At 36.7% G+C, this 23,358-nt stretch overlaps 1 protein-coding gene across 19 annotated transcripts in view; it reads right to left on the bottom strand.

Annotated features, from left to right (window-relative positions):
* CADPS2 (calcium dependent secretion activator 2) overlaps positions 1–23,358 on the bottom strand; it is a 315,634-nt gene that overhangs the window by 63,230 nt on the left and 229,046 nt on the right. For 13 of the 19 annotated variants that reach the window (XM_064142033.1, XM_064142028.1, XM_064142027.1 and 10 more), the window contains exons 14-18: positions 20,999–21,100; positions 17,677–17,740; positions 13,733–13,856; positions 11,303–11,323; positions 1,468–1,571 (exon numbers count right to left, since the gene is read on the bottom strand). In XM_064142033.1, coding sequence (XP_063998103.1) covers positions 1,468–1,571; positions 11,303–11,323; positions 13,733–13,856; positions 17,677–17,740; positions 20,999–21,100 — 415 coding nt within the window. The remainder of the gene's footprint in view (positions 1–1,467; positions 1,572–11,302; positions 11,324–13,732; positions 13,857–17,676; positions 17,741–20,998; positions 21,101–23,358) is intronic. The other 6 variants (XM_064142019.1, XM_064142024.1, XM_064142031.1 and 3 more) reach the window with 1 other exon arrangement.

The following is a 23,358-nucleotide window of genomic DNA, read 5'->3' as shown; positions in this document are numbered from 1 at the left end:
GAATCCCAGAAATTTGGAAGTGTTATGAATTAAAAAAAAACAAACACAAAAACCTAGTATTAAAAAACTGTGATAATGCTATTTTAGAGATTACTGATCCTTTATGCCAACTGTACCATCAAAGCACTGCATATTTACCTTATGCTATGATGTGAAGTCACCATAGTTAGTTCTGCATAGTCTATACATTTCAGTAAATTGAACATTTAGTACATGAGTGAAGAGGAAAATAATTTTAATGTTATTTCAATTCTTTTCAACCAATCTTAAAAGCTTTTGCTGAATTAATTTTTCTGAAGGCATATGCAATGTATTTACCCTTTTGAAAAATACCACATCTCTGCTACAAATAAGCAGTCATTTTTGAACACAGATGTTTAATTATAAATCATTTGATCTGCTTCTTCTGTGTTCTAGTCCACAGAAATCTAATATTCATACAGCACTGCAGCTCCTCAAAAGACAAAGACAACAATATATACATTTTATTAAGTAATAATTACAGAGTATCACAGTGGCAACAGTAGTGTAGAACAGGACCTCCAGGGAATTAATTTCAAATGATTGAAACAGCTGTTTCTTCAGCATAAGATAAAACATCTATAACAAGTTCACACATGACAGATGTAAGCCAAAACCTGGGTTCCATAGTGTGATATAAAACCAGATGTTTTGAATGATCATACTTATAACTGTATTACTAACTCATGTTTATCCCTTTGCATACTTTCCCCAAAAATATTTTGATTTTTTGGAGAACATTTTAAAAACAGTATTCTGAACCTTACAAAACTGTATTTATTAATTAAATGCTAATAATATATACAATTATATGTTTCTGGTCAAGTTTATTTTTTCAATTCCTTGATATAAGTGGCACTAGAATTCTAAATATTATGGCTTCTGCAGCATGAAGCAGAAGACTTGTGAATAAGAAACATGAGATTGTTATACTTTACTTCTTCTGCCTCAGAATTCCATTTTTAAAAGTGCAAGTTTAGAAGCAGTACTTTTCCAATCAACAGAAGAGCAATGTTAATATGATTATTATAACCATCATTATTTTTATGCTAAAAGCAAGACCTACACAGCATTATAAAAACTAGCATTCAGGTATAGTTCCTTTCTATTTTCAACAAAAGGTGAAAAGTTGGAAGGAACATCTGTATAAGGCTATGAATGTTTTCCATACCATTTCACCACCTCCAGCACAAAGATGCTTTCACTATTTTATGCTCTTGAATTTTCCTTTCTAAACCTACAGTCCATTCAAGCGAATTCAAGTAGAGTTTTATTTCACTTCACTTTTCATAAGCTTCAAGTCTTTCAGTCTTCTGTAAATGTGAACTGCCTTAAACATATGTCAGAAAGTAAAGCTAAAATGTTTCTTGACAGAATTGCCTCGCATCAGAGAACAAAAAACCTAGGAAACACAATTCTCTACAGCAAATGCAGTTATGGCCTCACCTCTGAATGATGTTCTTCATTTTGCTGCAATACTTCGATACAGAGTTCTCCAAGGTGAAGAACCTCTTCCAGTTTTCTAGTAGGTGGTGCTTGGTTCATGGTCTCTATACAAATATAAAATGCAAACCAAAATCACTTTAGTTACAAACATGATGCAACACTAAGGCAGAACAATGTCAGAAAGGTATGGAAATGGTGCAAAGTCACAATTTTCTAAAGTATAAGTAATTTCACATCAAGACAATCATGTAATCCAAGTAAATGCAGCTGAACGTTCAGATCACTAAAAAAAAAAAACACTCGAATCACAAAAGAATCACTGGTCACGATAAACATTAGCTGATTCAATATGCAAGAAATAACAGATGCATCAACGTATTAGAGGCTCAAATTCTGCAACAAGCAAGTTCTATTTCTCTTCAAGGACAGATACATAAAGACAGCAGATAGGAAAGCCCTTTTTTGTTATTGTTACTGTCAGTACAATGCTGTTCTTACTAGATGACTCGTTACCATTATCAGCAAGATTCATGCATTTTGCAGCAGCCAAAAATTCCACATGTTCCTTCTAAATAAGGCACTGCATTTTAAGTATACTTAAAAAATAAGAAAAATACAAACCAAACCAATTATTCAAATAACTAATTTTCTACCTGCTGTTCAGCAAAAGTGAATCAGCACTCTTTTCAGTATTATACTGAAAGTAGCAGTATAAAAGAGTTAGAGCAGAATTGACAGAAGCCTACCAAAACCACCATGACACAGGCAGAATTCAAAAAGAAAGCAAACAAAGGTAAAACAAATAACTAAAATTCCTACAAAGCAATTAAGCTCAGTTTAGTTTTAAAACTAAAGAAAAAACAAAAAGAAAAGTGATAGGACTAGATCCATCGAAGAGCCATGAGAGATAAGGGAAGAGAACAACTGACATTTCTTACAACTGTAGTTTAATCAGTGACAAAAAATCTGTCCAGTACTAGCTGTAATGGAAACCATATTGTACAACAGAATCATATATAGAGTATGATTCCCAAACCTGGTCACATTAGCTAGGTTTGCAAAGAATTTACATGGTTAACAACACAAGGTGAGTGAGGCTCTTAGGAGTCCTGTTTTCTCATTTTCTGTCAATGTTCATGGATCACATGAAGAGCCAACCACATGAATACACATCTTCATGTATAGGAAATCCTTCTGATATTTCCTTCCCACTTTATGCATTCATGACACAGAATATTGGCAGATTAATTACAAAACTTACATAAACTCCTTTGTGTAAGTCAAGAATATCAAATTGCATGCACTAAACGTTTTTAATGTTTAATATTTCTGGCAGGTCAAAATGACTTTCCAGATATCTCAAAAAGCAGATCAGCTTGCCCAGTCCTTCATCACTAACACAGTGATACACAGTACCTTGGTGAAATACATTGTTTTAATGTGATTTTTGAAGAAACATTGGCTTATAACCTCCAGCAAACAGATTTAAAGATGACTAAAATGCCACATTTTTTTCCCCATGCAAAAACCAAAGCAGGCAAACTGGAGCTACTGAAGTAACTAAAAACACCCCACTTTTCAAATCTTATTAGACCAGACCACACAAGCAGATATGTTGAATCAATCTATCCTAAGAAAGAATTATTGTTTCAATGTGGACCAAGCACAAACCTCATATTATTTGGTTGATAAAGACTACTATTAGATTCAGACTTAAAGAGAGGTTTCTATGCTCATACTGGACTGAATCTGCAGCTTCCACTAGTGGTCAGTGTCTTCCCCTCCCTGAATACACTGCAAGTGCAATTCATATAGTTGATACATCACTATTAGTATCACTGATGTTAATGAGTCTTCAGAAGAAACCAGGGATATTAATACAGTGCACAACTGGCACATCTGATTTCAGTGTAAACAACTCATTTTATTACAAATTCAGCCTGATCTTCACAGACCTTACCATTAGCCAAATAAACAAAATAATTGCATTCATAATTGCCTTTATTCCCAATGAAATGAAACAACCTGTAAACTATTAAAGAACTGTATCTTAGAAGGGCTCCTCTAAATTAGTAAGAAAGCAATCCTGATTGCTGTATTGAAACTGATGCATTTTTGCACTGGAGTAGTCCACTTATTGCACATGTGGAGTAAGCTCAAGTCAGTCTAAAAATGGCTAATGAACAGACATTTTTATCAGTATGGAGAACAGGAGAAAGATCATAGATTTACTATTTAACTGTGAGATTATCCAGAACTACCACTGTGATGAGATCATAATGAACAGAAACATGGTCTAGGGGAAAAATCAACTCCATTGAGCAGTACTGGTTATCTGGTTTTGATGATCAATTTTATTGAAAAGATTTCTGAATTTCAACCAGGAATGGTATTAAATGGAGAGTCAGGGTTTTGTTTATTTGTAAGACATAATAAGCCTAATAAAATGAAGGATGAAAGATGAGATCCCACACAGGCATTGTGGGAATACAGTGTTGCCACAGTGGGAGTATGTGGAAAGAAAACCTACTTAGGAACAGGGATGATGTTAGCATAAAAATTGATCAGTCATGATAAATTATTTAAGCCAGAAATTACAAGAACTTCAGCTGTTATGGGACCAATGTTCAAGAACAGTTTTTTTCAACAGTATTAGTTTGTTTAGGAGGAGAAGGACAAAACCTGTAAACTTCCACTTGAGGTGAGCATGCCATGTTTCTGTCTTGGCAGCAATAACTAAAGATATGAGACAGATTTAGGCACAATCATCTCACTTTCAATTTTGCATGAAATTCCCCATGCTATTTACTATTCACTAGTTTACTCTGGAATTATTTGCTTGCTAAAAATACGCAAACTACTGTTGATGCTTCATACAGCTTTCAAACGTTTTAAAAATCACTGTTTTCCTGTAAGATTTATTGATAAGTGAAGGAGGCAGAGAACTGCATTCACTCTGCATCCTTGGACAAATCTCACTAACTTCGTTGTCCTTTACTTAATCACAGAAGAATCAGTACATGCAGCTTGATTTGGACTATGTGTGATTCCTACATTTCTCTCAGGCTTTGTCTAAAGTTTCCTTTTCCATCCTGGTAAGTTATTACATAAGTTAGTCTTTTTTAGTCTTTTTTTCTCTATGCAGCTTAAGACCTTTCCAACATCTAGTGAATATGTGTTATGGATAACCACAGGTGTATAAACATGGGGTTCCACAGTAACTTGATATAAAAATAATGAAATATTAATATTAACCACCCCCCAACAAACCAAAACAAAGAGTATATTTGAAATACGAGTACTAATAAATTGTTCTCTGAAAGTTTTAGAACCTTAAAAACACCTGAGCAAAATATTCTGCTTGTCTTAGGTGTAAAAATAAAATGACAGGAATGAAAAATCAGTACTGTCAGTTTTCATTATATTCATGATATCTTTCTCCCCACAATTACTAAGAGTTGCTAAAATGTGTTTACACTGCTCAAACTAACAAGTTGCAGCAGGAGTCGAGTCAGTAAATATGCTGCTTGACATCTTTCAGAAAACAAACAGAAAAAGCCATCAATCATCGGTGTTGAGCTTCACATTCTGCCAAAATGAAAAAGCAAGGCAGGCTCTGCAAATAATGGATGCTCTCTCAAGTATGCATTAACAGGGAGTCACGCAGGTTCTGAGAAAATGCCGTTAAATGAGTTAACTGTCTAAAACGCTACTGCAATGAAAAGGTGACTGCTTCATGGACTGATGGAGCCTAGGGCCACAAGGGACTGTCAGATCATCCTATCTGACCTCCTTTATCACACAGGTCAGAGAACTTCTCCCCACTCCTCTTTGCCTGAGCCCACTGGGATGTTTAAAATTGAACTTCAGCTTGTTTTTCCAAAGGGAAGTTTATTCCTAAAGACAAATGTACAATTTGCCTCTTTCTTTTTCTCCACAACATGCTAGCTGTTAAACATGGGTGTTTAATTTCTCACTGGCATTTCCTGAGCACAGGAAACTGCTGATTAAAGAGGTGATTCTCCTTCTCAGGTATGAACACAGTATAACTAGGAAGTATCTGTCTCTGTCCTGCTAGTTTCCCCACTACAGCACAGCATCTCCCACATTGTTTTTCCCTGTTCAGTATTTCATACTTCTTTCTTCAAACAAACATATCCAGCTGAATACTAAGGAGAGCAAATCTGTCTCCAGACCTGAATGTCTCCAACAGGTCAATGGCAATAGTAGAAAATACTAGAGATAGGGAGTTCACAACTTCAGTGGGCCTATGAGTATCCTTATATCCAGACAGCTAGACGGGGCTGGAGACTTACATGCTGATGTTGCAGCCTAAGATTTGGTCCAGATCATTTTATGTCAAACTGTGACAGAAAAAAAAGTTTGCATTTTGACCTTTCACATAACACAACTGGCATTTATCTTAATTTTTGCTGGTATTGTTGCTCTGGTTACAGGCAACACCCAGCTTCTGTGATATTTAAAACTAATGTTACCAGCATTAAGATCTGGAGAAAGTGCAAAATTACTTACTAATGCTTGTGTCTTACCACCAACTAATTTGTTTCAATGCATGAGCCAGAATTAGACTCACAAGAGGGCAGACAATATATGGCTGCCAAACTCCTTGCATGTGCTGCACACACAGCAGTGCACAGCCTGAGCAAATTTTGGAGTTTCTGAAGGCCTATTACCTGTTTGGATGTTGTGCAAATCTGAGGTACTTCTTCCCAAACCCAATTGTAGTCCATGGAGCCTAAATGAGATATCCTTTATCATATGTCAACTCTCTTGCCAAGGAATACGTCTGATTCAATCCAAACAGGATCAAGAGAGTGAACACAGTGTTGCAGAGGGGATGACAGAGAAGCCCTGCAGGCCATAACATAATGTGCTAATACAGACACATCATTATTTGAGCTGTATAGAGCCAACTCTGCTCCACTAAGGTACATCAATTCAAACTTTTTGATAAATGAAAGCAGCAAAGTTGCTTCTAGACTTGTATCAAAAGCAGTACAAACATCACTACAACGGAGCTAACATATGTTACCAGACCTGAACTGACTCTGCAGAGCTGATCCTTAACCAGGGTAATCCACCCACAAATAACCCCAATTTGGCTGTGGTGGATTTTCTTGCAAATTCTCATGAAAAAGTAAGGGATGGTCATCTGGGAGAATGTCTTAGATTATTCTGATTAAAAATAATTCTGGCTTTATATAAATAATGGAATTTAGCTTTAATTATAAAGCTGAAAACAGTCTTTCCATAGATACTAAGAATTCAATAGGATTCTGAGTTCTGGAGCTAAAAAAACCCACCCAACCAAAAAATCCCAACAAAACCTCACACAAACAAGCAACCCCAAACCCCACAAAAATTACTGTTATCACCTATGTACAGAGAAATGATGAAATGTGTATGATGTTCACATCCCCTGGTCTATAATCTATAACGTTATAAAGTGCATGACACTACAATGTTGCAGGTTTTCAAAAAGCTGGAATTCAATGGAATTCAAAGTATTCAATGGAATTGCCTTCATGGGACAATCACAGGCAAAGTAAAAGCAAAAGAATAAAAGGCAAAGATTAAAGGAAATCTCAACTTCTAATTGCTGATGAAAGGCACTTAATTTAGAATCTCTGTATTCTCTTTCTGGCAACACAGTCATGAGCAGTTGGTGTTTTCTTCCTTTCTCTCACTTTTAATTTCTTTTATTCGTAAAGACGAATGTTCTCAGCATTTGCTGTTCCTGTGGTCTAAGAGTCAGAGGTAGCAAACATGGCAAACTGAAGGGCTCCGTAAATGAAGGGAATTGAGTGACTGACATAGTAGACTGAGAGAAAATTGGCACTTGAAAAGTGCAGGCTTAGTAATAAGTGGTTGTGGGGTTGGTTGTTTTTTTTTTTTTTTAATCTAGTAATTTTTGGGAGTTACTGAAAGATGACAACAACAAATGTAATGCCAGTGGGTAAGCAGGAGGGAAGAGTGATTCCATCAATTATTAGCTTTAAAACAAATGTTGAAGAAATCACAAAATACACAAAATGACTGGAAAACAGAAAAAAAATGGAAATAGATTTGCAGAGATAAGACTCTCTAGGCTTGTACAGTAGCCTTTTATTTGATAGGGTATTTTCTTATAAAAGAAATTCAGTAGATCTCATCTATTCTGACTTGAATAAAGCCTTTGATACTGTGCCTTATGGCAAAATTACCATTTAAGCTGAAGAAAATGAGGAATAAGAGAGAAATTCTATGTTGGATAAAGAAGCTGCCTCAGGAGAAAGACAATAGGTAGCCCTGGAAAATGGCAATGAAAGGTTTCTTGAGGAAAACCTTGAAGATTCATCTTAAGGCTGACTTTCCTTGGTAGTTTCACCAGTGACTTCAGAATGAATATTAGGAATGCACTGATAAGACACTGGCAACAGACAGTAGAGTCAAAATGAAGTAACATGAACTGAGTGATTCCAAAGCATGGGAAAAGCTAAATAAAATGTAATGCTTTAAAAAGGAAGGTAATACTTGTTGCCTCATGAACAGCAATAAACATAAGTAAACCAGGAACTTATCATCTGGAAAGGACCAAAACTTTGAAACTCATAAATGTTCAAGAAAGTGGAATTCAACCTTTAACAAAGAAAGGTGCCTAAGATGAAATGAAGAACGGACAGCTAAAACCCTGAGACAAGACAATGAATGTCTAAGTTGGAGTATTCAAAGAATTGTCCAAAACTGCAGGGAGGTATTAAAGATACAAGACAAAGTTAGCTGATTCCTAACTAAAAATTAGAAACTAATTTGACTCTGATTCCTATACCCATAAACCAAACAAGGTTTGGAACAGCTGTCACATGAGTTAAACAGAGGGTGGAAAAAGCAAAAAGCAGTGACAAAGATTGACTCAGACCAGGTTCTCTTTCAGATTTCTGCCTCAAAACTGAAACCAGGGATATTTGCTCATACCCTGTTCTTTCGATGTAATTGCACAACAAACAAAGAAGGTGCTATGACACTGCACAACTCCATTTCTGTTTGTTCAGTGAAATGAACATGCAGGGAGAGCTTTAATCAAGTCCTCTCCAGGTACAATGACTCTCTCCACTTCCTTCTCAATTTCAATAATGTTTGTAGTGTTCTTCTTTTTAAGTCAGATAGATGCTTCTGAGCCTAGAGGGCATTTACATACTACCCTTCTTTTGGAAACTTGTATGTAATGACTACGTTAGCTATCGATGTCCTTTAAAAACCAGCGAACTGTTGAGTTGCTCCTGACCTTCTGTGACATGGAGTTAACAGTTACCCAGCCTTTGGCAGTCTGTTTTATAGAAAGAAATATTGGGATGACAACTGTGACTTGTCTTTCAGCAATTGCACACTATACAGTAAATTTGATTTCTTTTCATTACCTTTATTAAAATTGAGTGACAGAAGGAGCTCAGTATATCTCCCCTTTTACTCTGTTCTTCTCAGACCCCACCTAGAGTACGGTTTACAGTTCTGGAGCCTCCAACACAAGAAGGACATTGAACTGCTGGAGCGAGTCCAGAGGAGGGCCACAAAGATGATCAGAGGGCTGGAGCAGCTCGGCTATGAGTTTGTGGATGCTCCCTCCCTGGAGGTGTTCAGGGTTAGGTTGGACGAGGGCCTTGAGCAACCTGTTCTAGTGGGAAGTGTCCCTGCCTATAGCAGGAGGTTGGAACTGGATGATCTTTGAGGTGCCTTCCAACCTACACCATCCTATGATTCTATACTCAGTTACTATAGACTTTCAGAAGTTAAAAGACAATTACCTAACAATTCAAACTTTTACACTCTATAGCCTCAGAAATTAGTATCTACAGATGATGATAAATCCTGCTCTGTTTGCTTCACAGACATTTACCACTCTAATCCCTTACCCTGTAAGGTAAAGCCATTGTGCTGAAAAATGTATTAGATTTCAAACAAATTTAAATGGGAAAAGCCAGTCATTTGTGAGAAGAAATAAATGAAATATGTTAATACTTTCTCTGTGTGCAAATTGACACACAAAAAATATAAGTAACCCCTCTGAACTCTATATGAGGAAGGCCATCTTTTCTGAAGAAGAGATAATACATGAGAGAAGTATGCACATTTCTATAAGCTGTTCATTGGAAACTATATAAAATGCACCTGAAGAATGCTCCTTGTCTCTAGCCTTAGCATCCAGCAGGTCCAGTTATGTTTATGTCTATGAGAAGAGTTAACTCAAGTAAATTCCTGAATAAGACAGAAAAACACACCATACACATAATAACCTACAAAGTACTTCCAGTTAGTGGAATCTCAAAGGCAGCATATGCTGAAATGAAAATCTACTGATGCTGTGATCATCTCCTTGCTGCAAACTACAAGAATTCTCAGACATAGTTCAAAATTATAATAGTAGGCTTGCTGCTCTTCTCTTCATAATGGCAATTATACTGACTGAATAGGTTAGCTACTTCATGAGAATTTCAGCTGTATGTGCCATAAGGAATGACGTGCTGAACCTTGTGTAACTGTCACATGTGATTTTCACTGAGAAAAAGCTCTTCTATATTCATAATAGTACAGCGACAAGGGAGTGCTAAATAAAATGTCATCCTGATAGCAAACAAATCCTGTTGATGCAAGTATTGGCCATTAAGAAAGTAACCACTGTCTTCTGGGAAAGCATTCAGAGTCGTGCTGAATTGAGACTGTGGAAATGAGAGCACTTGGGGAATAGACCCGGGAACCTGGCAACCACACTGCTGAAGAAGGATCCTCGCAACAAAAAGAATCTGCATGTTCACCTCTGTATTACCTAACAAGGACACTCCTGCAATTGAAGTTCATTATTCTGTATAGACTGCAGAAGTTAAGGATAAATAAGAGTTGTCAAGAAATAGTTCTTCCTTGTTTTTCTTGAAAATATGTGTTGTGAAGTGGCCTAGGTGGCCACGGAACAGGAAGACAATTTGATTTACCATGCTTTGAGACGAAGGTCATCTACAATAAGCAGGTATGTGTGTTAAATGAAGATTTGTGAAGTTGGCCTGACAAAGAGCTAAAGGAGGAAGTCTTATGAAGATAAGAAAAACCTGTTTTGGCTGAAACTTATGGTATTAATCTCATGAGAGGGACATCTCAGCACGTGTTCCTCTTACACCAGGAAGCATGTGTGTCACTAGCAATGGTACCAGCGTCAGCAAGTGGGGGAGCAGCATAAGCCAGAGCCAGCACCAGCACCACTACCAGCTGTAGCAGAAGCTAACAGACACTTTGTTGTTTACTGGTTAAAGAAGCTGTTCCTCCAAAAATGGACAATCTTTCTCTCTTCAAGTCCCTCCTTGGCAAGGAGTTCCATTGTGGAATACTTTTATGCAGCCTGTAGTCATCATCCTGGTCTCTCATGACAGATGGAAAACTACTTCATTCTGAGAACACTACCAAAACCTTCATAAATAAATCCAGCGGTCCCATTAACAAATGGATACCATTTTTGCTGATGACTATGAAATTGTATTTCTCTAAATACACAAACTAATTTTGAATTTAACAAGCAAGCCTTTCTGCATCCTTTAGTTACAGCTCTTTAACACAAACTACAATTGTGTCATAGTCCAAAGAACAAAATTATCTACCTTCCTAATAAATATGCACATTGTAGTTGAGTGTCAATACAGATAAAGAATGCACGGACATCAAAATGATTTTTAACATTCACACATGTTCTGGTAGGTATCTTGTATTGTTGAAATCAACACAAATACTAAAACAACAGACACAACACACTACATTTGCAATGCATGCAGACATACACACAAATAATAATCACCTGAGTCCTTTTCCACTGTTGCTAAACATGAAACAAGAAAGAGAAGAAAAACATCATTACAGGAATATTACTATTTTAATTTAGTTAGAGAAGAATGAGTACCAAATAATGAGTTAAAATCTTCTTAAAAGCTCTCACAAGTGATGAGTTTTGTCATCTGAGGAAGAAATGGTGCATGTTTTTAGGTTGTATATTTATATTATACTAGTCCTACATTTACACTTTGGCTCACTGGCTGAGTTTGAATCCATACTGTGCCTAGAAATTTAAAAATATAAGTAACAGTAAAAGAATACAGGGAAATATGAATATAAGAATGTTATTTTTGTTAGACCCTTCTTTGCATCTCAACTAGTTACTATTTGTCTATAGTTGACATCATGCATTTTGACTGACTGATATGACGTGGTTCATTGAAGACATATTCACAGAACAGGGCAAAAATCCCTGAAATTACAGCTTAATTTGAAGACATCAGTAATGTTATAAGGATAATGACTGTTTGCTTTCTGTATGCAAACTGAAGAGTAAGCAATTAATGCAAACATTAACATGAATTAATTTCAACAGAAGAATGTCATTTCAGTGCAGGGATAAAATAATGCTTCCATAAACCTAAAGAAGCACAATAACACATGTATTGGTAAAAAGCTAGGGTATTCTTAATGACCAGAGTATAAAAAGAGACAGGTGTCACTGCTACTACAAACCAATGCGTTTCATTTTCTGATGTTATGATGCCAGAGCCCTTCATTTTGACATAGTAGTCTATTCTCAGAAAACCTACTCAACCTATTACTCATTGAGATACTAGACTCATTTTCAATTATCTGCTGTGCTTTGGGATTGCACTTACCTGAGCATACAGCTACTTAGAGAGATCTAGTCATGTTTCAACCAAAAGAGAATAAATCCAAAAAGAAACATGCAGGTCAAAACAGGCCATGGAATGCAAGGCAGTTTTATGGGCACATATTTCTGTGCTCCTTGCAGCAGAACTGCCACCATTGGACATGGACACAGTTAAAAATCTTGGGCAAAGATGTATTTACATCACCATAAAAAAAACCTTTTTCAATCCAATTTGGTGTCAGTGAATCATCTCTTTGGCATGTTTTTGTCACCTTTCAAAAAAGGTTTGCTAAAAGACTGAAATACTGAACATGAAAAAAAAATCTCCTTTATGAATAGAGAAAGACAAAAACTAGAGAAAACTGTTATTTTTGCCTTTCTCATTTGCCAGAACAGATTTAATATACATCCTTTTTTTCTTTAACACAACATGATATCATAATTAATTATGATAAAATGGTTTCTAAGATGGTTTCATGTTGTTACTCCCATGATATAATACTGGTTGCTATAGTGATAAGATAGGTTTTTTTGTTAATCACTTCTGAGATTGTTTAACTCATGTTTTCAGATAATTTGAGCAGAAATGGAAAAAAGTAAAAAAGGTGGCTTTCTAATGCAGCTAAATATATGAGGCTTCATCATTTTGCTGGTATGATAACTCCATTTCTTCTAGTGTATTGCTAGAAACACATAATAAAAAGACCTGCATTTTTTAAGTGGGATTCACTGTTCATGCATTTTTATGCTACTTGACTCTGCCTCCAAAAATCCAGTTATATAGATGTGAACACTCTTTTTTTCACTCCTCAATATACCCACATAAGTATCTCAAGCTTTCTGCAATTTAGGAGAATAGCAGATGTGTCTCAACAAGGCATTTGACTATTATGACTTCCTTTTTCTTCTAAATAAGGTTTACAAATAGAAAAAACTACATAGTGTATCCTAAATGCTTTTTTTGGAGTATAATTATACTTAATTCCATGATATACTTTCTAGAAGATACCTGAATTCCAGAAAACCTTCTGAATACCATCAAATCCAGTATTTTGTCCCATTAATTCATTCAGAAAACCAGGATGTAAGTAAAGTTAAAAGAATCAGATTATTTTGATGACACAACAGCAAAAAAAGCCCAGATCCCAAACCCAACACTTATCTGCCTTACAAATACATCAGAAATGCATCTATACCTAGAGTTTTCATGTTTCAAGGTACTGTCACTACTGTTAGGGAAAGAACTTCCTACTAGTATTTTAATTAATAGAAATAGTTTGAGAAATAAAAAATAACCTTAAACCAACCTTTTAGTTTTATGGAAGACTCTAAAGTAAGAACAAAGAGCAACTTAAATTAAGAAGTCCTAGTCTATCATTCAAACAGGGTCCCAGGAGGCATATTAAAGCAATGAATAGGAAAAAGCTCCCTAGTTCACCAGCTGAGATTTTAATGAGACATTTCCTCTCCCTGTGGAAGGGGTTTGTTCTGGAAAGGAAAAAGGCAGCTCACAGAATATTCAGTTAATAGGCATTGTTGGCTTTTACAGCCACTTTGGCAGCTGATTGCTGTACTAACCTTCTATTTTGGCATATTCTGTAAGTCGAGTGTAATTGATCAAGGCAGCCTTCTCCAGACATTTTCTAACCACTTTCTTCACCTCTTCTGCTGGTATGGGAGTGGCAATATCTTTCATTAAAACCTGTATCAGAGAGAATGGTATCACTTGGTTACAGTAATTATTGAAATCCTTAGGGAAAAGGAAAAATCTATTCTAAAGTTACTATGGATCTGATAATGGTTAAAGGCAGAAATCAAAAAGGAACTATTTCAGTTGGTAGAACTACGTAATTGTCTATGAAGGTTTCTTTTCAACTCTAACTTGACTGCCTATATGGTATTTATATACAATACCCATACTGTTCATCATAGAATCATAGAATCAACCAAGTTGGAAGAGATTTCCAAGATCATCCAGTCCAACCTAGCACACAGCCCTATCCAGTCAACTAGACCATGGCACTAAGTGCCTCAGCCAGCCTTTTCTTGAACACCGCCAGGGATGGTGACTCCACCACCTCCCTGGGCAGCCCATTCCAATGCCAATCACTCTCTCTGGGAAGAACTTCCTCCTAACATCCAGCCTGTACTTTCCCCAGCACAACTTGAGACTGTGTCCCCTTTTTCTGTTGCTGATTGCCTGGGAGAGGAGAGCAACCCCCACCTGGCTACAGCCTCCCTTCAGGTAGCATCTTGCAGTATGCCAGCCAGTCTTTACACAGTGGTGCAAAGGTCAAGGCCAATATAACAAGAACACAGATGGGCTGCATTGTCATGTTCATTAAAGATGTGGAAATCCTGGTTCTTATCTGTGGAAAAGCTTCCACCACTGCATAACCACTGACTATTCAAGGATAAATTAAACAACAACATCAGAGCTAATACTGACTCGATTTTTTCCTTCACAAACTTATTCAAACACAATTTGGCCTTACTCTGAAAAACGGTGAGCTAGAGTAGGCAAGAAAAAATTTAATTTCTTGCAGAATATCTTATTATGGATGAGTAGAAGAACAGATCATATAAAGCTTTTCAAAACCTCACAGTTTCTAAAGCTTATTAATTTTTAAAACATAGGACTTTGATAAAATGAAACACTTATTGCAAATGAGGTAAGCTGAGGATATATATCCTCTTTATATGTAAGCAACATTATATACTCTGCATTACCATGAAAAAGATGGAGTAAATATTGTATTGCATTTTTACTTCAATGCTATACTACATTCACTTTCAATGGGTAGGTAAAAATATTTTACTGTAAAATAACAAAATTTCAGATAACTCACATCCTTTAAAAAATGCTTCTCCACTGGATTCACAGACAAGCTACACTCCTATAAAACATATCTCAAAATCACTATTAAAGGGACTGAGCAAGAGATATGGTGTGGAGAAGGATATGGGAGAAGATAAACCTAGTTCAGCAACTAAGAAGCTATTAGGAAAATATTGTTGCAAAGTTAGACTTCTTTACTTTCATGCACATATGACACTGTCTGCCTTTGCTAACTTGCTCCTTTTTAATGAATAACATTTGGATTATTGAGAAGTGAAAACCCAGTACTCAAACCCTTTTATTCTGGATCTGATTTGTCTTCAAAAATTTCAAAGACAGGTAAAAAAAGTATTTCTAACCCATTCCACATCCATAAGTATAAGAATGCACATTCACTCCCAGCAGACTGACAATGGCGTTGAGTGTCATAGTACCATTGCTATTTTTAACAGCAGGAAAAAAGAAATGATGTGTATAAAAAAATGCTGTGTGCAGCAGGAGTAGGGAGGTGATTGTCCCCTTGTACTTGGCTCTGGTGAGTGTTGTGCTAGGCCTGATAGGCCAAAACTGGGCTTATCCATGCCCTGGCTTGCCCAGGCATGTTTTCCTGCTCTCCCTGCTTCTGCTGTGGGGAGAAGCAACTGTGGGAAAGAGGACTCTGGCTTGTCCAGACATGTCCCCCTGTTCCCCCTACTTCTGTGCTCAGGGAAGCAATTGCAGGAAAGGAAAACAAAAACCCTGGCTTCAGCTAATATGGTCAAGCTTGGAAAAGTGCCATTTTGATTGGCTAATCTATGTCCAAAGCCCCATTAGTCTTGGGTGGTGTTGATAAAAAGGGATGAGCAGGTAGTATGGCATGCTCTGCTGCCTCATTGCATCCTGCCTGCCCCTCTGCAAGGCTTCTGCTGAATAGGGAATCAAGAGGATACAGGTCAGAGACTATGCCATAGACTCTCAGCTCCTTGAGAAAAAACACTGGGAAACTCCAAAGCCTCCAACAGCTTTAAGACCACTGACAGCAACCCCTCCATGTACTTTGGGTACTGTCTGATACTCTTTTGTAAGTAAAAATTTAAAAGCCTCCTCTAATTCATTAAATGCCTTCTGCCATGAGCAGAAAGGCGCTTCTTGTGTCCTCTAGAGGATACACATCATAACCAACCGCAAGAATCTTCTCTTCCAGTATAACGTTTGCATTTGCCACTGTAAGAAATAAGTGTTCTTAATGTTTGCATTTGCCACTTTAAGAAATAAGTGTTCTTAACGTTTGCATTTGCCACTTTAAGAAATAAGTGTTCTAGTTTTGCCTGTTTTCTGCGTGCATAAATTTCCAAAGTGTGCATTTTTTTGAACCTTGTGAATTAGTTTTCTGGCGAGTTTTAATGTTAATAAACAGTTTTCATAGTTATTAACAATCATTGCCTGGATATCAAAATTAATACAGATTATTAGTTTTGCATAATCCGTCACAGTGAAGCCACACTTTGAGTACTGTGTTCAATTTTGGGCACCTCAATACAAGAGAGATGTCAAGGTGCTGGAGAAAGTGCAGAGGAGGGCAAGGAAGCTGGTGAAGGGCCTAGGGAACAAACGTTATGAGGAGTGACTGAAGATGCTGGGGCTGTTTAGTTTGAAAAAAAGGAGGCTGAAGGGAGACCTCATCAATGTCTACACCTATGTGAAAGGACGTTGTGCAGAGGTTCATGCTGGTCTCTTCCCACAGGTAGTGACTGAACGAGAGGGAATGCCCTCAAGCTGTGACTGTGTAGGTTTAGACTGAATATTAGGAAACATTTTTTCACAGAAAGAGTGGTCAGGCATTGGAATGGGCTGCTCAGGGAGTCACCTACCCTGGATGTGCTTAAAAGTCATTTGGATGTGGTGCTTGGGGATATGGTTTAGAGTGAACCTCGTAGAGTAGGGTTGTCAGTTGGACTTGGTGATCCTGAGGGTTTTTTCCAAGCTGAATGTTTCTGTGATTCTGTGGAAAGGGAGAGTAAATGGCTGTTTCACATAACACAAAGGAATCTACACAGCACTACCAGCACTGAGATTGTAAGCGACAGAAAACATAAATACCCAGACTCCCTATAAGGTTGGAATGTGGTAGATGTTTTCTAAGACAGAATCTCTAGCCACAGAGTGTTCTGCAGTGCAGAACAACTGACACTCCCTAGGACCAGACCTGACAGATTTGGGCAGTTATGCAAACTGAGTCCTAAGGTTTCTGTGTTTTGGCTTTTTTTTTTTTTTTTAAATTCATGCCTTCATCAGGCTCCTGCTGATACAATTCCTCTGCAATCCCTGCTGGAATTTAAATTCTCTTTCCTTGGAAATGACTGACTATTACAAAGTCTTTCATAGCCCAGTCAATATAAGAGGATTTGCTATGCATGAGTTTATAGCTGCCCAGGCAAAGGGGCTGTAGAGTAGACTTGTACTACTTCAGAGGTAACATTGGGCAATCTTAGAATTATAAAGAAATAGAGTGGCCTGAAGTGAAAACCCAAGTAACAGAACCGAAAACAAATGTCTGTCTCTGTGGAAGGCAATGAGGAAAAAAACCTCCCACTGAACAACTAAAACTACCTGTAAAATATCTGCAAAGACATGAGACTCCTTTCAGCAACCTGTATGCACATTTAGTACTCAAGCAGAATTTAAAGTATGTTCTCAAACTCACCCTTTCAAGTAATGAAAGTGTAGCTTTTAAAGCTCCTTCAGGACGTCCAAAAGGGAAACAGTATCTTAAAAAAAAAGAGAAAGAGAGAGAGAAAATTATCAGAATTATAATACCTAAGAATTCACTTTGAAATATAACTGTATACCACCTGCATCTATTTATGCTAGCATTAGACTCCCATACACAAAGTACTTATGAAGGCAGTAGGCCTCTTCAGCAATCTATCATGTAGCGTATACACAGTACACCATCATTTCACCAGCAGCCCAGGTGTGCATACAAAAAATACACAAAAAGCAAAACACACATCACTTCCACTTCCTCAACTATGAAGGACATTTAATGGTCTCAAACCAGCTTAGCTCACCTTCCTGGAAAGGGATGCTATTTCTCTGCATAGCATATATTGTTTTAATATTGGATTAAGCTAAGCATAAAATGTCAGATATTTAAGTTTCTAGAGATACATGTGAATGAGAAAAATTCCAATAATACTATAAATAGCTTGAAAAAAACATTTTATGTTATCTTAAGTTTTATCAGCTACAGCTTAAACCATACCCATTTCTGTCTCTGTACTTTTTAGATTAAAAAGTGATCCCATTCATAGCTTTGTTTTTCATTTTTGTCTACTAAATAACCCAATGTATCAGCTCTATGAGACTATAATACCCCAGCAACTATAACCTCGCTTAATCCTGTTTATAAAATCTTGCTGGGATATTCCCAATTGGAAAAAGGATTTTTTACTTTGCTGAGATTAATTTTTCTTATTACTCACTGAGAGTGGTAGCCTCATATTCTAATGTTCTCCAATAGAAAAGTCTTTTCAAAGGATAAAAGGATTCTGACTAGGTATACATTTTGGTCAGCCAAAATAAAGCCTTGTAAATGAGGTCAAAAAAGGATTTCCCACAGTGAGAGTTCTAGTATTTGTTTTGCCCTATTTAATTTTTACTGTTGTGCTAATAGTTTTTGAGGACATGTTTTAATGATCTTAGGTGCTGAGAAAACCTTAAAACATGTCTTTAGGTGTTTTGTCTTCTTTTGCATTATCACCACAATCCTTCACTTATCTTTTCCACTGTTTATTCCTATCAACCTCTAATGACAGTTTTTTTATTAATAGTCACTCATTTCTTGATTATACTTAGTATTTCAAATCAAAGACTTCCTCCCAGGAGTGTTCTGCAATGTAGATAACATAAGTTACTCTACTGCAGAGACAACATGGGCAGCAAGCTTATGTTTGCAATTGGTATGAGGCATTTCTCACAAAGTTTTCTTTGGAGAAGCAGCTTAAAGAAAAGGATATGTTTACTGCAGAGGCCTAAGGGGACACTCTGAGCAATCCTGCAAGCCTCTGTACTGCTGAGGAGACAGGGAAGCAGCATCTTAATGGCAAGGAGGAATTCCATCTCGCCTTAAGCCCCCATGGCAGCTGATTCCACATTGTTTGGCTGTGGCAAGCATATGTCCACAACTGAGGGGAACTTTAAGGACAAGGAGATATAGATAGTAACAGAAGTAAATTAATTTGTTAGGTGTATGGACAATTAGGTCCGTGACATCCAAAACGCCCAAGCAGTAAGTTAGTTGCTGGGTACAAAGGTATTTAAGTTACCTATAGGAGAACAGAGAGGGAGAAGCACTCATGGCCTACATTAGTACCAGTAACATCGGAAAGCATAGGAGGGACATTGCAGAGATAAAATTCACACAGCCAAGTATGAGTTTAAAGGCCATGGGAGCTGTCACTGCAGTGTGTCTTCATTTGATGCCTGAGAGGCAGGCAGACCTGAAGTCTCAGTGGAAGGCAACAGAGAGGAAATGCTTAGCTACCTTATGAACTGGGAAATAGTTTAGATGAGAAGCAACTGTAGGGGATGAACTGACTGCATCTTATTCATAATAGAGTGAGGCTGATAGCAATGAAAATTAAAATAAAAAAGGTCATAGGGGAATATTAAAACTGGAAGCTGTAAGTTAGCTGAAAAGCACAGGAGAGTATCTTTCTCAAATGAGTGTGACCTAGTGACATAGGTGGGCACAGAAGATGTTCAGTGCATCTCTGAAAAGGCAGGAAGATAAATACACTCTTCAGTTAAACTCTCCACCAGTGCATTCAATGCTAAGCAATGGAGTGGAGGCAAAGCTTAGAAAAGTTTAGAATCTCCAATTAAGATGGTGAGAGTGATTATAAAATGTTAAATGAGATTAAAGGAGCTATAACTCAATGCTAAATAGTAAAAGCAAGACATTTCAGTCATACACATGCATAGATCTCATTAGGATGAGACTTAACAATACTATTTCAGGACATAGTTCTGAACCGCTTCCTTGGACAGCTAATTTGAGACATGAAAAGATGCTAGTTCGGACTTGGTCTCCAATGGTTTGAAAGGTGCTCTGAACTAGTTATTATAAACCAACAAAATTTAGTAATGCAACAAAAGAGAACAGGTTAAAAAAATCAGTACATTCAATTTTCAATAAAGGGAACTAAGAAAAATTGAACAACCTGAGAGAAAAAACCCAACAAAAACCAAACCAAAGAAAACAGCTCCCCCAAAAAAAACCCCAACCAAGCATAAAATCTTAAAGAATAATCAAAAAAGCAAGAAACATAAAAGAAACATCAGGGAAAATGAAGAAATCAGGTGCCCAAGTAAAACATAGGCCACAAAATAAAATACAGTGGTCAAAACCTGAAACAAAATCCCTCTATATGATAACATAAGGAAGATAAAGAGGTTATCATAGAGAATTTGGTATTTTAAACCTGTAAAACCTATGCAAGCAAGCTGGACATGGAAGTATCTAAAATATTCCAGGGCACGTGCAAATGGCACAGATGCTCAGACTGACAATAGAAAGATCAGTAGAAGATGGAAGCCAGCCTGGAAGGCTGACAGTTTTGAATACCAAATTTAACAAACAACATCAATTTTGGAAAAATATCATCTCACATTAATTACCCCTCCATTACACTGACCAGCACTAATCCAGAAATTGCCATGGATCGTTTTAATTCTGATATCTTTCTTAGGTAAGAGTTACAGAAAGCTTAAAGATTAAAAACAACAACAAAAAGCAGGCCTACGTTCTTGCACAGGCTCTTCTACCAAAGAAAAAATACAAATCATGTGATATACAAATAGATTTTAAGTACAATAATTTCTGCAAATAAAGTATTCCACATTGAATATATTCAAAATTTATTTACAGGTAGACTATTTTCACTCTACTTATTCAAGACAAAAATCACAAGGAAATTCTTCTAAAGAAATCTTAGTACGTGTTGCATAAATAATATACTCACCTGAAATGGCTTATTTGGTTTTCTAAAAGGAAGGAAAGTCTGTCCTTAATTTCCTCAAACCTTTCCTTCTCTTCTACAGATACTGTTCCAATTCCATCTGGCCTGTAATATTAAATATTTAATAATTGTCAGTATCTCTTCACACTGATTCTGCTTTGAATAGTGATCTTTAAAGCTTTTAGTTAACATGCATGCTAACTCACCTTTCCCCTCACCCATTGTCTTGAAGGATAAGCAGTGTCTTGTGAATTGAACAACAGAAAGCAACTAGTCATACAGTTTAACATTGGAGCTGAACTTCTGAATTCACATCCTAAGTTTCCACCTGATCCCAATATGAACACAAAGTAGTATATACTTCTCTCAAATAATTCCCAAAGCTAATTAATAGCCTTTCTCAGAAAATCAGTACTAATGGCACAACAGACGAGCCTGCTCAGATCTTGTTGTATTTCGACTCCTCGAATCTTCCTGGTATTTTCTCCAGAGGCATACTATGGTTGAAAGCAACTTTAAAATAAAGATGGGAGGAAAACTACACTGAGAAGTGCCAGAGCAGGCAACACTTAGGAATAACTCTGTTTAGAGTAAGCATAGATTTTTTATTCCCCATTCCCGACTGACAAATAGTAGCATGTAAGCAAGACTTGCATATAAAAATAACATAAAGCTTTAAGAGCTAACTGGCATTTTTAGACATCTCAATGATTTAGATTAAGCCTTTTATTAAATATGTCAAGCACTTGCTTAGTCAAATCTCAGCCTGAAGGCTTTTATATTAAAATAAAGACAAAATTAAAGACATTTAAATGTATATTTCCATAAATTCCCCATGTATAGCACACTTGAAAAAGAAGTATCAGGAAACTTCCTATTACGCTCTGAACTTCCAGCTTGAGGGTAACAAAGCAGTTATTGCTTCCCACCTGCATTTATAAGTGCAGATCTGCCCTCTAACAAGTGTAGATGCACCCTTTAACTCCTTCAGAGTGTCCAAAGCTGTACCTCAATGTTTCTAGTCCTAAGAAAATGTAGTGAAATAGCAGGAAGAAAGATGACATCCTACGACTGTTCTAAGAATCATTCTAGATTCTATAAATATGATTTTACCGAATAGTTCCTTTAACTTTATGCACTATACTTAAATCTAGACAGGATAAGAGCTACCTGCTCATGACATTAATCTTCTCACCTTTATATTTGTGATCTGTCAAGAAAATGTGGAAAGAATGCCTGAACTCCTCAAATTATCAGGAAGACAACAATAAAAATCAGATATGGTGGAGATATGAGTAACCAGGCACATCACTATAGTATTGTATAAATTTGATGTGAAAGAGCAAATAGCTGATCTTCTCTCTTTTGATGGATGCCAGGATACTTTACCTCAGCCTTCTGACAGATGGAATGGGTTCAAATTTAAGTAAATGGTACTGTCTGATTTCATTGTCAAGAGAGATTGTGCTCTGGAGTGATAAAGCAAATAGTTCTGTCATATTAAACCTTGTTGAGACATGTCATATATATGACAGAAAAGACCTAGGGGTCCAGATAACAGTAAGTGAAAAAGGTGAGCCAGTAGGATGTCATATCTGTCAACCTGCACTAAGGCTGGGATCACTATGTACCAGGCACCTGTCACTTCACTGAGTTTGTTGTCATAAAGAACCTTACTGACAACACCTACAATTTTCAGAACTATTAAATATATTTTCAGTGTATGTTAGCACAGAAGGAAATGTCCCAGAAGAAAGAGTAGAGAAAAAGGTGTTAGAAAAACATACTATCTATAGCACTGAAATACTAATCTCTTCAAACCATGCTTTTAGAAAGCAGCACAAACTCTGAATCATTATTTCCTTTGGTCCTGTTAGCCTTATTGCAACAAGTAGAACATAAAAATGCATTTTTGCAACGCAGCTCTGAGACACATATAGTGTTGGAGATAATTTTTTTATTACTCTTGGGAATATCTATCTGTTATTTATGAAAAATAATCTGACACAAAGACAGAAAAAAAAGTAATCTAAAATTTCCCACTCATTTTGTCCTCTCAATATTTTTCTTTAATTGCTTTGAAGGCAGAATAAAATAGCATTGTTATAAGTTGGTTATTTCTGTCTACAAACTACTGTGCCTGCCAAAAAAATTAGACTCAAGCAGTAATTTGGAAATCAAATGTGTAGATCAGCCACAAACTATGTGGGAGCTATTCTGCAACTAAAACCCACAACAAATGTGCCTTTCCCACTATTCCAAAAGCTAGAGATTGTATCACAGTATCACCAAGGTTGGAAGAGACCTCATAGATCGTCAAGTCCAACCCTTCACCACAGAGCTCAAGGCTAGACCCTGGCACC

This window comes from Pogoniulus pusillus, chromosome 4 (assembly GCF_015220805.1).
Source record: "Pogoniulus pusillus isolate bPogPus1 chromosome 4, bPogPus1.pri, whole genome shotgun sequence".
NCBI classification, from domain to species: Eukaryota; Metazoa; Chordata; class Aves; order Piciformes; family Lybiidae; genus Pogoniulus; species Pogoniulus pusillus.
Note: the sequence above shows the minus strand (reverse complement) of the source record. Positions and strands in the feature narration are given on the sequence as shown.